Source organism: Rattus rattus, chromosome 7 (genome assembly GCF_011064425.1).
Source record: "Rattus rattus isolate New Zealand chromosome 7, Rrattus_CSIRO_v1, whole genome shotgun sequence".
NCBI classification, from domain to species: Eukaryota; Metazoa; Chordata; class Mammalia; order Rodentia; family Muridae; genus Rattus; species Rattus rattus.
The window spans coordinates 19,972,706-19,988,676 of record NC_046160.1 but is presented as its reverse complement, the minus strand read 5'-3'; the positions used below and the strand labels follow the sequence as shown (position 1 = coordinate 19,988,676).

General features: G+C 42.6%; 1 protein-coding gene across 5 annotated transcripts in view; it reads left to right on the top strand.

Annotated features, from left to right (window-relative positions):
- Nucleotides 1-9,701, top strand: part of Lclat1 (lysocardiolipin acyltransferase 1) — a 129,135-nt gene extending 119,434 nt beyond the window's left edge. For all 5 annotated transcript variants that reach the window (XM_032908941.1, XM_032908942.1, XM_032908943.1 and 2 more), the window contains exon 6: nt 9,015-9,701. In XM_032908941.1, coding sequence (XP_032764832.1) covers nt 9,015-9,517 — 503 coding nt within the window. In that variant the 3' untranslated portion in view covers nt 9,518-9,701. The remainder of the gene's footprint in view (nt 1-9,014) is intronic.
- The last annotated feature ends 6,270 nt before the right edge of the window (nt 9,702-15,971 follow it).

Sequence of the window (15,971 nt, the reverse complement as noted above, 5' to 3'; positions counted from 1 at the left end):
GATTGAGTCCATTGATGTTAAGAGATATTAAGGAATAGTGATTGTTGTGACCTCTCATTTTCATTGTTAGAGGTGGAATTATGCTTGTGTGACTCTCTTCTTTTGGGTTTGCTGCAATAAGATTATTTTCTTGCTTTTTCTAGGATGTAGTTTCCCTCCTTGTGTTGGAATTTTCCATCTATTATTTTTTGTAAAGGCTGGATTTGTGGAAAGATATTGTGTAAATTTGGTTTTGTCATGGAATATCTTGGTTTCTCTATCTATGTTAATTGGGAGTTTTGCTGGATATAGTAGCCTGGGCTGTCCGTTGTGTTCTCTTAGGTTCTGTATGACATCTGCCCAGGATCTTCTAGCTTTCATTGTCTCTGTTAAGAAGTCTTGTGAAATTCTGATAGGTCTGCCTTTATATGTTACTTGACTTTTTCTCTTATTGCTTTTAATATTCTTTCTTTGTTTAGTGTATTTGGTGTTTTGCCTATTACGTGACAGAAGGAATTTATTTTCTGGTCCAATTTATTTGGAGTTCTTATATGTTTATGGGCATCTCTTTCTTTAGGTTAGGGAAGTTTTCTTCTATAATTTTATTGAAGATATTTACTGGTCCTTTAAATTGGGAATCTTCACTCTCTTCTATACCTATTATCCTTAAGTTTGATCGTCTCATTGTGTCCTGGATTTCCTGGATGTTTTGGGTTAGGAGCTTTTTGCATTTTACATTTTCTTTGAGGGTTGTGTCAATGTTTTCTATGGTATTTTCTGCACCTGAGATTCTCTTCTATCTCTTGTATTTTGTTGGTGATGCTTGCATCTATGACTTCTGATTTCTTTCCTAGGTTTTCTATCTCCGGTGGTCTCCCCTGTGCTCTCAGGATTATCCGCACTTCTGAGAGTCCAGCTCTCCTGCCTTCCCCCAACGGGATCTGGGTATAGAGAGCTGTGGGACTGGGTCAGCTCCGGGCACCAGACTTTTAACATTTTAGCAGCCATGTTGGGACCAGTAGTGAAATAAGAAGTCTTTCTTCCATTCATATTGTATTTTAAGTGTTTTCTCTCATCATTTTAGCAAAGAATGACAATATTCACAAAGTACATAGATTTTTTTTGTGAAAGAATAGACTAGAAGGGTCTGTGTCATCAGTGATACAGTGCAGATGTACATGGTGTAGGTGATGGTTGTAGTTTTGTCCTGGGATGAAAAGATGTCACTTGGCTCTTAAAGAACTTTGTTTGTTTACTGATGCCCATTTTGGCTTTGTACTGTGTATGTGAAAACCCCAGGAGCAGAGACTGCTCTGCATACTAGTCTGCTTCTAGATGGCCCTGCCATGTAGTTAGCACCTGTGCTTGTGTGTGCGTTTCTACTAAAAACAGGCTAATTTAATGGCATGATGTGGCAGCTTTTTAAAATCTACCTTTCTTTTTTAGATTTATTTATTTATTTTATGTGTATAAGTACATTGCTACTGTTTTAGACACACCAGAAGAGGGCATCAGATCTCATTACAGAGGGTTGTGAGCCACCATGTGGTGGCTGGGATTTGAACTCAGGACCCTGGAAGAGCAGCCAGTGCTCTTAACCGCTGAGCCATCTCTCCAGCCTTTTTTTTCTGTTTTTTGTTTTGTTTGTTTGAGACAGGGTTTCTTTGTATAGCATTGGCTGTCCAGGAATTTTCTCTGTAAACCAGGGTGGCCTTGAACTCATAGAAATCCTCTTACTTCTGCCTCCTGAGTGCTGAGCTTCATGGCATGTACCACAACCGCCCAGACATGACTTCTTAATGGAACACAAATATTTGTCAACCAGATTTCTGGTGTCACATACAGTATACATACATATCATAATCTATGGTGGTGTGTATAGTGCATACAAACCGTCTATGCAGTTCTGTCACATAGCTAAGGTTTGGATTCTGGTGGAGTTCACTTATGGAAGATGTTCTCATGCCTACAACTTAATTTTAGTTTTCAGGTTCTCTTTGCTTTCCTGTTTTTGTTTTGTTTTTTTTTTTTTTTTTAATATTTGACTACTAAGATTTGATCTGATCTTGGGGGGTAGTTAGCTAGTAATTTTTATGGCGGTTGGGAAAATTTTGGACCCTACCATGCATAAATTCTGAAAAGATCATTGATTGATCTTTTGTGTGTTGTCGTTGATAAGACAGGATGACAGCTTACAGAGACTGCTCTTACAGAAGACCTGAGGTCAATTCCCAGCACTCACACATATCACTCCAGCTCCAGGGGATCAAATACCCTCTTCCTCAAAGTCAAGCCGTTCATAATAAAACTGAGGGAAAACAAAATAAAAATTAACTACTCAAATACAATCATATTTAACCAGAGATCTAGTAACAGGTTGAATTGTGTATTTAATGTGCTAAGACACTAAAACCCACATTTTAGTTGAAGCCAGAACTATTCATTTTATTAAGTAAATGTTAATAATGAAAACAAGAACAGAAAATTTGCTGTAATGCTGAAAACTAAACATGAAACAAGAAGGATAATATATAGCCCTTTTCCTTGAATGGAAGACTTAAAATGGCAGTTGTTTCAAAATTATAAGGCAAATACAATATAAGTAGAGTTTCCAGTTAGACTTTTCTGTTGTTGTTTTGGCTTTGGAGTTCTGTCATAGTTGTTTCTGTGCTGAGGCACCCTGACCAAGGCAGCCTTTAGGAGGAGTTTAAAGGACTTACCGTTCCTAAGGGTGAGTCCATGACTGTGACGGTAGGGAGCAAACCACTATGAGGTGGGAGAGGATTGGTTTCAGAGTTGGATTAAATGCTCTCAGAGAGTTTATATAAAAGATAGTTGCCCAGGTCAGATCAGTTATAGTGACCACAAAAGTCGTGCCTACCTTAGCAGCTGCTGAGTCAATAGAAAAACCAGCGTGGATTTGGAGTAGGAAGAAGTGAGAGGCTTGTAGAGCAGCAGAGGGAAGAGACTAGATTGTGAGATACTCGAGCTATCACGAAGTTAAGTAGCAGGAGGGAAAGATACAGTTCCATACCCTGCAGGTCCAAGAGAGATGGGAGGAAGCATTAAAACACTGACATAAGGACATTTCCTGATAATTTACACAGTTGTATTGCATGCTGTCAATAAAGGTAATAATTAGTATTTGCAAAAATATTTATAACAAATGCTCAGAGAATTAATAATCTGACAAACTTATGTTCATTGAATTAATAATCTGATAAGAAAGGAGCTAGCACATGGACTAGAAAGGAATAAAGAAGTGAAATGCAGGACTTAGACTTGAAAATGAAGCTGCATTCACAGAGGAGTAACCCAGTCTCTCTCCCTGAATCATAAACCCCACAGTTTAGATCAGCAGTCACAAACAAGCCACAGCTTCCCTGCAAATGTATGTCTGTACCCCCAGCTCTGAGGGGAATGGAGCAACAAGATGTCTGGAGTCTGCCAGCTTCTAGCTGAGACCTGAACCCTGGCTAGGAAAGAGACGCCGCCTCAGAAGAGCAGGCTGAGAGTGATGTAGAGGATGCCTTGCACCCTCTTCTGACCTCCCTTCACGATACCTACCCCACACACATAAATTAAACAGAAAAACCTTGATGATCAGGAGGCAAAATACTAACAGGTATAATAAACCTGTTTACCTCACAAAACAGACCTCATAGAGACTCTAGGAAATGACAAATAACTAAATTTTTATATCTCATCAAAGACATAAAAGACTTTGAAACAAAATTACATGTTTCAGCAACTTTCTAAAAATACAGTACAAGCATTAGTTAAAACACAAAAAAGTAGGCCATTTATTTCTTGTGTGTATTCAGACATTTCTGGGAGTCAGTTTTTCATATGGAGCAAAAATCTCTTAATGCATTCATTTACATTCTTTGATCTAGCTAATCAGCATACTCTAGAAAATTACCATCATTGATTACAGAAATATCTACTTGTAGATATTTCTACTTGTAGAGTTTCCATTGCTGTGAAGAGACATCAGGACCAAGGCAACTCCTATAAAGAACAACATTTAATTGGAACTGGCTTACAGGTTCAGAGGTTCAGTTCATTATCATCATGGCAGGAAGCATGGCAGCATCCAGGCAGACATGGGGCTGGAGGAGCCATAGGTTCTAAACCTTGATCAAAGGCAGACAGGAAAAGACTTCTGCACTGGGAAGAGCCTCAAAGTCAACATCTACAGTGACACTTCCTCCAACAAGGCCACACCTCCTCCAACAAGGCCACACCTCCTCCAACAAGGCCACACCTACTCCAACAAGGCCACACCTACTCCAACAAGGCCACACCTCCTAATAGTGCCACTCCTTGGGCCAAGCATATTCAAACCACCACACCACTTAATGCTACTTAATGTAAATATTCAAATAATCTAAATATTCAAAGACTAGGGACTTTGATTCTTTAAAGCACTTATCCATAAAGTGATGCTTTAGGAAAAGTTAAATGACATGGATGGAAAGTATAAAACAGGGTTTTAGTCTGGGTTACTTGTTGTATATCTCCGTCTCTCATCATAAATTTTCAACTTGGACCAGGAAAAAAACCAAAAGCAATATATAAAACAAAACAAAAACAGAGAATAATGTTCCAAGTAGGAAATGAAAAAATTTTCCCTAGTAGCAAACGTGGTACTGTTTGAGTCCTAAAGCCAGTTGATATTAAGTGGCTCATGCATACTCTTATTTTGAGGCTGGAAGGTGTCTTATTTATTCCTATTTTCAGTCTGTATATTCTGACTCCATCTATTTAAAATGGTGTTCAGGTGGGGTAAACAGTGCCAGCATATCACGGTTTGTTAACAGTACAACCGGGTGTCAGCTTTGGTTCAAGAGAAAGGTTGCGTAGTTATGAAACCCAGCTTCTGCCCCAAGTGATAATGATTTTTCTATTTTGTTTATTAAATATGAAAATTTAAAATCAGTGGCTTTCAGCATTTTAACATAAAATGCATCATGGGAGGTAAGTTGACATTATTAGTAATTAAATGTGCTGTGAATACCAAGGGAGAGGTGTCTTCTTCTTGGCTCTCCTCTGTTATCTCTTTATTCTAAACACTATAATGCTGTTCTGTACATATGCTCAATTATAAAAATAGTAGTCTCCAAAGTTCTAAATCTCAAGCAATCTGTAAGAGACTTTTAGACTATTACCCTTTCAGGAACAAAGGTTCGTGGAACCCAAGTTAGAAAAACAAAGCATCATGAGGCCAGCCTAGTCTCACTAAACAATTAGGTAGTGTAGTAGATTCTAACATTTATGAACTTACTGTGTGATGTGTTTTATAAAACCAAAGATACGTTTTGTAGAGTGTGGCATGGTGCGCTGCCCATACTGAGGCTCCTCCCCGCCCCCCAGGTACCAGCTGTAAGCAGACAGATGTAGTATAGAATGAGTTTATTTGGGGACAGGGGAAGGGAAGTTGAGAGAGAGAGAACAGAGTCAGAGAGGGGAGCGGCCAAACAGTCCCTTTTATAGCAAAACCAGGCCTACCTGCCTGTTGCTGGATAAATGTTGGGCAGAGTGTAGAAGGAATGCCATCACTGTCTAAGAACTCACTTTGCATTTGCCCCCTAAATTGTTATAACTTCCCAACAAAGAAGACATGGCTCTCATATCTTCATATTTCATATTTTCAGATAAATCAAAATCATACTGCTCACATGCAAATTTCTAGAACCTCTTTAGGTGCCAAGATTTTAAACAAGCAAATATGTGGTTCTTATTTGAGTATACAGTGGCAACTGGGTCTCATGGCTGGCGGGGCCACTCTAGACCTTGTTCATTTGTTTTTAAAAAGGGGTGGGGGATCTTCATTGGAGCCGGATGTTGAAGGAAGTTGGATCAGGCATTTCAGCAAGAGAAGCAGAAGGGATTCAGGAGACGGCCTTGTAAAACAGCAGTTGGAACATTTATCTTGAGTAAACAAAGGCCCAACCAGGAGGCCCCTGATTGACAACCTCAGATTCTAGGCAAACAATGCTAAGGATAATGGTAGAGAGGGAGCATAGTACAAATGTAGTTTTCCTACAGACACCATGCCGATGAGAACTGCTTTAGAGAGAAAGGCTGTGGCTTCTCCTGTTGGCCTTATGGCCGGTGACAGTGCTAGCTGGCATTCACTGACACTTACTGGGCCTCGAGCTATTCTCCCTGGACATTTTAGATGACTCTCAAAACCGTTCACTGGTGTGCTTAGAGATACAGGAGCCAAGCAAACTGCAGGGAGACCATGTAACTTGCTCTGCGGGCTTAGCCAGGACTTTGGCCCAAGCCATCACTTCTATAGCTCCTTACCTCACCCCAGGCTGTACATGTTAGTGAAGCGAGGCTGTCTTGAGTTACTGTCATTTTGTCAAAACATACAAGTTATTTACTAAACATCATCACCCCCAAAACATGGAGGGACGGACACACACACACACACACACACACACACACACACACACACACCCACACACACACACACCCTTTATATGGAAAAGTAATTTAGTTTCTCACTGAAGCAAGTAAGTTTTTTTTTTTTACAGTTTTGATAACAATTTCTGACAACCAATGGATATTTCATAATAAATTTAAGGACCACTTATAAGAGCTAAGGTACTGGCTCAGTGAGTAAAGGGCACTTCCTTTGTAAGATGAGGGCCTCAGTTCGAATCCCTAGCACCTCTGCAAAGGCTTGACATGCCCTGTGTGCCTTGAACCCCACTGCTGGGGAGCACGGACACCCCAAGAACTCAGCCAGCCAGTATGACAAGCTTCAGGTTTATTGAGAGACTATGAGAGAAAAGCAGAGAATAGCTCAAGGCCCAGCATCCTACTGTGCCCTCCATATGTATGCACATGCTCATACATGTGTACATCATACACAAAGATGAATTGTGTAGGAGAAGGGCTAAGACACTAAGAACAGACAGATTCAAAGATCAAATGGGAAACTGGTGCAGCATGAGGAGTAGAAGTGAGAAACTATACAGAGCTGCAGCCTGGCAAAGGCTGTGAGCGTGCAGTGCTACGGAGATGCCAGTAACTGTGATTAAATAGGTTTGGGTGAAGGGGGAAAGCCGGAGGAATTTTTTTGAGATAAATGAAATCTGAACATAATTTTGATTCCGGCAATGACATGGCAGACCATCTTTTCTTCACAGAGAGAGAGAGAGTGAGGAGATGAGGGTGGAGTTGAGATACAACATCCAGCTGCACATTGGCTGTGGTGTGTGTGCAGCAGACCTGAACAGAACCTGGCCTGTATGTGCAGAGGGAGCCAGTAACAAACTGACTTTGTAGTCAAGGACAGGGCTTCTACTAGGACTGTCAGGAAACAAGTTGAGATCTAGTCATCCTAATGTAAATCATGGTATATATAACCAAGACTGACAGTTCCAGAAGACTCGAGCATTTGTAAGAGTGACTGTTCAGTTGGAGTTATGTGTGGGGTATGATGCGGTTGACCTCATTTCTTTGCCATCATTGCGCTACTGAGGTAAAACTTCAGCAGTGAAATACACTCAATTTAGGTACTGATAGAGGGAGACTGCACTGTCACACCTTGGTCCGGAATATCTCTGTGCTCTCTAGATTTCCTGTGCCTTCTAGGTATTTCCTTCCCATGTAGGAACCACTGCTGTCACACAGGTAAGTCCTGTCTGCATCATCTATTTCTGATGAAATTCAAATCCTCATCTAGTCTGTTCACTAAAGGGGAGAGAGAACTAGGGGATGGATAATGTCAAAGAATATTGCATATCTGCATGAAACTGTCATAACACAATCCATTGTTTTATATAAGTAATAAAAACACTTTTATAAGCCTAAAAACCAACAGTGCTTGCCCCATGTGTACAGTTGAATGGTATCCACTGTACTCTGCAGATCTTACAGTGCACTGACTCTTTAACCTCAAAGGCCAAAATAAAATAAGCCTGGCTCCCTCCGGCACTCCTCCTTTACCACCACACCGCCTCAGTCTTGTTACCTTTTATGCAGCTCTAGTCCTTTGGCTGCCTCTCTGCCTGGTCTGTTGTTAACAGCCGCACTGCTGCTGCCCCACGGCCTCCAGGATCATCCCTGCTTAAAATCTGAGGCTACCACCAAGATGTTTCTCTACCACATACAGTGTACAGGAAGGCCTACACCATACCGTGTGCCCCAACCTGTTTTTAATGTCCCATTCCCAGTGTTCAACCCTGTCCATCTGCAGAACTGGCTCCTTCCCTCTCTCATCTCCTATGTCCCTAAGGGACAGTTTGGGACTTTGTGCATCCTTGTTTTCCTGACTATATTGAAAACATTTTGAAGGACACTGGGACCATGTTGGCTGTTTCTTCATCACCAACATCTGGCTTGTGACTTCAAAAACAACCTCACCAGAACAGAATACCTGTGCACAATGGTGTTTCGGATCAGAATCAATGTTGTGGTAGGTAGGTAGGTAGGTAGGTAGGTAGGTAGGTAGGTAGGTAGGTAGGTAGATAGATAGATAGATAGATAGATAGATAGATAGATAGATAGATAGATAGATAGATAGGAAAATTTGTGTCTGACAATTTCTTCACATTTGTGATTTTCTGAGGTTCTTTTGCAGCAATTACCATGGTCATTTTAAGGGGAAGGAGAGCACATTTCTATTGCCTTTGAAGAGATAAATGTGTTAATAGACAGTGTTGGTGTAACAAATCTTGTGGCTGGGCTATATCCTTTAATTCCTACCTCATATCCAGCTCCCTGTGTGTATTCCTGCAGTTCTAGAATGCAGATTACCATTTCTGGGAATGAAGATCATTTCTTTCTAAAGGTCTTTGTGGTAATTAGCAAACAGGAAAAAAAAAGCTAAAAATGGCTGGTAAATATTGACCTAAGTACCCAGAAACACTGGTATTTTTAGCCCTTGTTTGTTCGTGGTGGTTCACTCTGTCCTGATTCTTCATGCTTGTGGCTCTGGCTTGCAGAGTGAATCAGCATTACCACCCTGTTGACTGTTGCTAAAGCGAAGCTATTTTCATCTTTCCAAAACCTAGGTAAGAACCTCGATGCTGTCCATGACATCACCGTGGCATATCCTTACAACATTCCTCAAACCGAGAAGCACCTTCTGCTTGGAGACTTTCCCAAGGAGATCCACTTCCATGTCCATAGGTATCCAGTCGACACTCTTCCCACATCCAAGGAGGACCTTCAGCTCTGGTGCCACAAGAGGTGGGAAGAAAAGGAAGAGAGGCTTCGGTCCTTCTACCAAGGAGAAAAAAACTTTCACTTTACTGGGCAGAGCACAGTTCCACCTTGCAAGTCTGAGCTCAGAGTCCTTGTGGTCAAGCTACTGTCCATACTGTACTGGGCCCTGTTCTGCTCTGCAATGTGCCTGCTTATCTATCTCTACAGCCCTGTTCGGTGGTATTTTATAATTAGCATTGTGTTCTTCGTGCTGCAGGAGAGAATATTTGGTGGACTGGAAATCATCGAACTTGCATGTTACCGCTTTTTACACAAGCACCCACATTTAAATTCAAAGAAAAATGAGTAAGACGGTGGCGTTCACTGTGAAAACCTAGGATTGTCACGGGAATGTCATAGTCTTTGTAAACTGAGATGAGTTTTGCATGACTATGTCAAATGTTTCTACTGTCATCATTCTTTGTTAAAGACATTTTGCACTTAATTTTGTGGAGGAAATATTGCTATGGTTTCTTTAAAATCTCTGAATGTAATTCCAATGCTGTGTATGTAGCAGGGGTCAATCGCTGTGAATGACTAGGGCCAGAGTATTAGAAACAATCACCAAGCTGTTGAGACAAGATGCAAGCTTTTCTGAAAGACCAACCTGTGTCTGACAGACTCAGCTCAGAGGCAGCCCTGGCACCATGAACGCCAGCCCTAGGAGATCTAAGCAGGTAGTTGTCTGCCTCCCCCACGGGGCACAGTCCATTCTTTAGTTCTTTTACACCACTCAAACCCAACAGTGGAATTGTCTTGTCCGAGACTGGGACAAGTGCTGATAGGGACCTTGTGCTGAACGAGACAGGAGAAGACCTCTCCTCACCTGGAAATCATAGAGCGCCGTCAGGCTCTCCGCTTGGCTTTTGTGAGACAGAAACCGGTGCAGCTCGCTTTTCACTCACTCAGTCCTGCCCTCCTGATGGTTACCAGGTATGACTTCATCTTTAGTGTGCACTGCTACATGTAAAGATGCATTAGAACAGCATCTGTATTCCAGACAGAAACTGGAAGACAGTGTATGTCCTAGGCATGCAGGGTGTCGCCTTCTGCCATTAGAGCTACAGCGAACATGCCCGCAGACAGGGTGGTTAGCTAAAGCACCCACACCCTGACAACCTTACCCTTAAAACCAAAAATGCTAGGTTAGAATGAACTCATTCAGTGACAGCAAGGACGCTCTCTCTTTTTAGTCATCTATCGAGTTACATTTAAACACACAATGACCAACTGCCTGCCAAGTATTGCTATCTTTTGGAAGCAGTGAAAACATAGCAAACCAACAGCACCCAGTGTCCTGGGCAGGGGAATCCTGTGGCCATTGTTTCCGCTCCACTGGACTGCCTGCTCCCATCCGTGTCATGTGATTGGGGCAGAGGCACATAAGCTTCCCCCTGTGTCCGGCAGTCTCAGCAGCCATTACTGCCCTGTCCTGAATGATGGCAGCGTGCATCTGCCTGGCAAGGACTTAACTCAGCTCACCAAGCACACTGTCTGAGGAAGCCCTGTTGGGGACAGGAGAACACCATGAGCATATCATGGTTAAGTCTGGTGTTTGGTGTTTGTGCATGTGTTGGTGGGAGGGTGCTAACTGGTGCCTCCGGAGAAACACACCAGCCCATGTTTAACTGCTCCAGCGAAGCTCACTTTACTCCTGGCCGGACTTAGTAGTCAGTAGTCATGCACACCTGCTCTCAACACAGCTGTGGGCTTTATAGTGTTTAAGGTAACACAACACACACACACACACACACACACACACACACACACACACACACACACACACACACACACACACACACACACACACACACACATACCACGCACGCACAATCTCTCCCCCCTTTTTCTTTCCCTAATGAGAAAGGCTTCCTCTGAGACTTCCGTGGATCACATTTAAATGTGGAAATAGCTAGCAATCAAAATTGCGTTTGTTCCCCAGGTAAAGGGAGATGCTGTCGGCTTTGCCCACAGTGGCTGGGCTCCATTAATGGTGACGTCCCTCTCATTGTGCACCCTCAGACTCTGTCTCTTGTTCTTCTTCCCTTTGACCTCTTCTGATCATAGAAACATTAAGGTAGAAAATACCTTAATTTTACTTTATCTACCCAAATTCATAATACTAAGTATAGCACTAAAGCTAGAGAATGTGGATACTCTACTTGCTTAAGAGAAATTTCTCTGAAAGGGGAAAAAACCCTTTTAAATAAAAGGTTTTAAATTATAATTACTTACTTATACCTACATGTTTAACTGTTAAAATTGTTTATTTAAGTTTAAAAATACACATATAGCTAATGCTTTGAGCTTAGAACTGCTTTAAGTCCGTACTTGAGCATCAGGTATAAGCAGATGTGGCCTTGATGGTTGTCAGCCTGAGGAATGCCCCTGCCGCACCTTCAGCCAGGGCTCAGTAGCTGCAGCCCTGCTCCAGCAGCCCCTGCCCTGCTCCCTGTGCTGGTGAGTAAAATGGATGGAGTAGTGCTCACAGTGCTAGTCGGCTAGTCCATCCCATTCTAGGAGACTTTACAAATAGTGGGTGTGGGTTATTTATACTGTGAACCACTTCACTTTAAAATATGGACCCATATAGAGGTGAGGAGTTCCCACATTAGGTGTCTTTGAAACAAACCCAAGGAATCCTAAACTTTAGTCAGCCAACGTGGCAGGGCTGTGGGGAGACTGAAAGGGAAATAGAAAAATATCTGCAAGAGCTCATCACCGAAGACTCTCCCTAAAATCCTGCCTCCCTCCGCATGCTCGCAGAACAAACCCGAGAAGAAGCAGCATCTTCCACTCAACATGTTCTGATGGTGACCGCTGCACACGCAGGCCGTATGTTGGTACCCAAGTCTGGATTCTGCAGACAGGTTCCTAGTTCACCGGCTCTCGAGTACAGTCACGACAGAGACTATCGAGGGAGCCTGTCGGTGTAATTGTTTACATTTCTCTCTATAAAATAACGTGCTTTCAGTGCCTTAGTTACGGCTCCCTTCCTTCTTCCTGTTCTAAGAATTCTACACCGTGTTCTTGGATAAAGTCTCTCCTTGTCACTCACTAGGAGGACAGTGGTTGACAGAAGTGACAAAACCCTATGTTGACACATGGAGAAGATAGCTAGGTGCTGACTAGCGGCTGCCTGGAGTTCTTACACCGTGGAAAACAATTGCTTGGCCACGCAGTGAACTTCAGACCACATGTGGCCCTCAAGGTGTCTTGTACCCACCTAAAATTTTTATTTCAGAGTCTTGGTTTTGGTAACTCATTTTTAAAAGATCATTACACGGAGAACACCAAGTTTTAAAAATAACTCACAGAATGGCCTTAGCTTCAGTGTCCACTGGGATGTTTGTGAATTACCTGTAAAATGCATCCAGAATAAAGTGGAGTGAATTACATGGTTCAAAGGCTGTTGTGGTTCTGTTTTTTTTGGGAGCGACACAGTAAAGGTCACAGGGCTGTTGCTCCCATTGTTGCTGTGGGCTTAGCCGAGGCCATTGTTAAGGAGTAGGACAGGTGTTAAAATGGTTTGTTTAGAACCGAATGCAGTCAGTGTTCACTGATTGAAATGGGGAGGCGCAGTGCAGTTGAGTTCATGCCCCAGTGTCAACAACCTGATTTTCTCAGGGCAACTGTCCATTCCATAAGTGTGGGACACATGTGCTTAAAGGAGAAGGAAAGGACCCCACCCACGTTCCTTCCCTCACCTCACTGTCTGGGCGCGTGGTTCCAAAAGCAAGCCTTAAACTAAAGTGTGACAGATGTACAAAGAACTTCATTAGCTGGAAGGACACAGCTTCAGGGAAACTATTGTAAGCTCAAGTGCTCATTCTGCCTCTGGCTCTCCAGTGAGCACTGTGTGCGCAGGCCCGGATGTTCTCTGGGAAAGACTGTTGGTCCCAAGGAGGGGGACTCAAAAAGAATGTGGATCGCAGTGCCCCTCATACCTACCCATCTTGCCCCATTTTACTGAACCTCAAAGGCCAATCATGGACATAGGAAGCTCTCGACATCGTATTTCCTTTCAGATTAGCTTTTCCTTGTGCTTATTATTCCCACACAGAGCCTGAGCAAGCCATGTTTTCCCTGCATCTTTCTCAGCTCACAGAGCCCACTGACCTCAGCACACCACTATTCAAATCAGCCCCCGGGGCTTTTTTTTTTTTTTTAAAGATTTATTTATATGAGTACACTGTAGTTTTCAGACACACCTGAAGAGGGCATCGGATCCTATTACAGATGATTGTGAGCCACCATGTGGTTGCTGGGAATTGAACTCAGGACCTCTGGAAGAGCAGTCCATGCTTAACCTCCAGCCCTGTCCCCAGCGCTCCTTAATGCCTACTGCACAGAGTGGACTCCTCCACCCAGCCCAGGTCCTTCTAACTGGTGCACCCCCTCGTTCTCCGGCTTCTTCTGTAGAGCCTTTCATATCCACATGGGTGCTCAAGCCTCTCGGAGTCCTCGGACCTCATCATATCCCCTTGCCTCTTCCAGTACCTGTGAAAGTGCTTCCCTAACCAAGTCTTAGCAAATCTCATTTATTCCAGGAAATCTTACCCCTCTCTTTGAGGGAAGTCTTTCTTAGCGCTCTCCTAGCTATATCACAGGCTGTCTTAGGTCACAGTCTTTCCAGTCTCCCCTGCTCTGTATTACAAGCTTCTGAAGAGCTAAGATAGGGTGCCTCATATTTTTTTTTTTCTTTTTTTTTTTTTTTTTTTTTTTTTTTTTTTTTTTTTAAAGTCTTTTTTTTTTTCCACCCTCTGGACCTGAGGACCAACCCAGGGCCTTAGCTTTCTAGGCAAGTGCTCTACCACTGAGCTAAATCCCCAACCCCCTCATATTTTTTTCTAATGAATGCAAACCATTCAGTCCAGTCATGTACATTCTTCATTGTAAAGTTTCTGGAAGCTGTTTGCAAAGCATTGTCTTAAAACAAGTGGAGTGCAGAGGTTTATGGGTCCAAAATGAAAAACAGCAATTGAAGCGTGGAAGCTCATTGAGTTCTGCCAGTATTTTAGTTAGAAAGCCAGGCATGGTGGTGCATGCCTTTAATCCCAGGATTTGGAAGGCAGAGGCAGGCAGAGCCAGCCTGGTCTGCACAGTGAGATTCAGGAAAGCCAGAATATATAGGGAGACCCTGTTTCAGAAAAACCGAGTATATTTTTTCTAGCATATGTGTGTGTGTTTATAGATATTTATACACATATTTATTAGAAAATTATTTTTGATTGACAATATGTGTATTTTATTGGAATCTGAATGACCAAAAGTAGAAAAGCCAGCTCAAAATGTATGCCCGTGAGAAACATTTCTAATAGATCTCACCATCTTCCATCCTCACCCCTGAAGGAGAATTCACCACTATCTAATATCTGCACTGACTTTATTTTCACAGTCTTGCTTCTCAAATACACTGCCCCAAACATGGTGATATACCACACACTACGATGAGCATGAAAAACTTAAATGGGAGGCGGAGGGTTGATGAAATCATCCTGAGTTCATGAAATTAGATGACCAAATTCTGCCTAGGAGCCTGAAGCTGGCGTCATCTCCAGCACATTAAGTGAAACGGGAAAGGAGATTAACACATGCAGCCGTGCTACACTTTATCTAAGGGTACAGATATAATCAGGGGCTGAGCTGGGTGCTTCATGCCCAGGTTCAGTCTCCCAGAGCCAGAGCCAAGACTAAGAAGAGTTCAAAGTCAGGCTTGCCTACGTAAGGGGGCACAGTTAAAGAAATCATAGCAAAGGGTGAAGCTGCTGAAAAGCACTTGGGGAGCAAATACAGTAACCTGAGTTCACACCCGAGGATCCAGAAGGCAGAGGGAGAGAACGGACTCCTGAAAGGTGTCCTCTGACCTACACACACACACACACACACACACACACACACACACCATGGCTTACATGTGTGAGCAAGTACACACTGTTTTCAAATTATTTTTTAACATGATAGAACATACGTTTATGCTAAAATTAGAAATAATATAAATCACGAAAAAAGGGCTACCATCTTCTGTTTACTGTTAAAACAAATCACCACAAACTGTGAGGAACCCTATTTCTCATGGGTCAGGAAGCTGGGAAGTCCTAAGTTGAGGAGGCACCTACAGGGGCAGGGTCTAATGAGGAGGGCCTGGTTTCCTAGGTGACTATTGCTGTGTTTTCTTGTTTCGTGTCTTCCTATGTCCCCTTCAGGAGTGGCCTCTTTTATATGATGGCAGTGGGACTAACCCTGCTCATTGGTCCTCTCTGCAAATTAACAACCTCTGACAGGCTCCACTTCCTGACCTCAGCACCCTGGGGACACGCGCATGAACTTTCAGACCACAGCGGCTATGCTTGGTGACAGGCGGAAAGTCCCAACAGTAAACATGGTCAAGACGGAAGAACTACGGGGGGCGGGGCACTGACATTATTTTATCATCATATTGTTAGCAATGACGCAAACGTATTCTCTGAAAGTACTGTATTTGTTATAGTTCCCATATTACCAGGAACTGAGGGGTTTTTTTTTAGCATAAAAGATACAGAAATATAACATTAGAACCCCTATAATCCTAAATGATTTTAAGTAAAAACAAGCAAATTAAACAATAACAACAACAACAACAGCCGTGAGATCTAATTCTCTCCATTGAAAAAAACTAATAACCAGCTAGTGACAATGGCAGTCTTAGCATTATCTAGTCTTATCTAGGTTAGACAGACCAGTAAATAATGGGACCATTTCGAAATACCAAAAGCCAAGGAAGT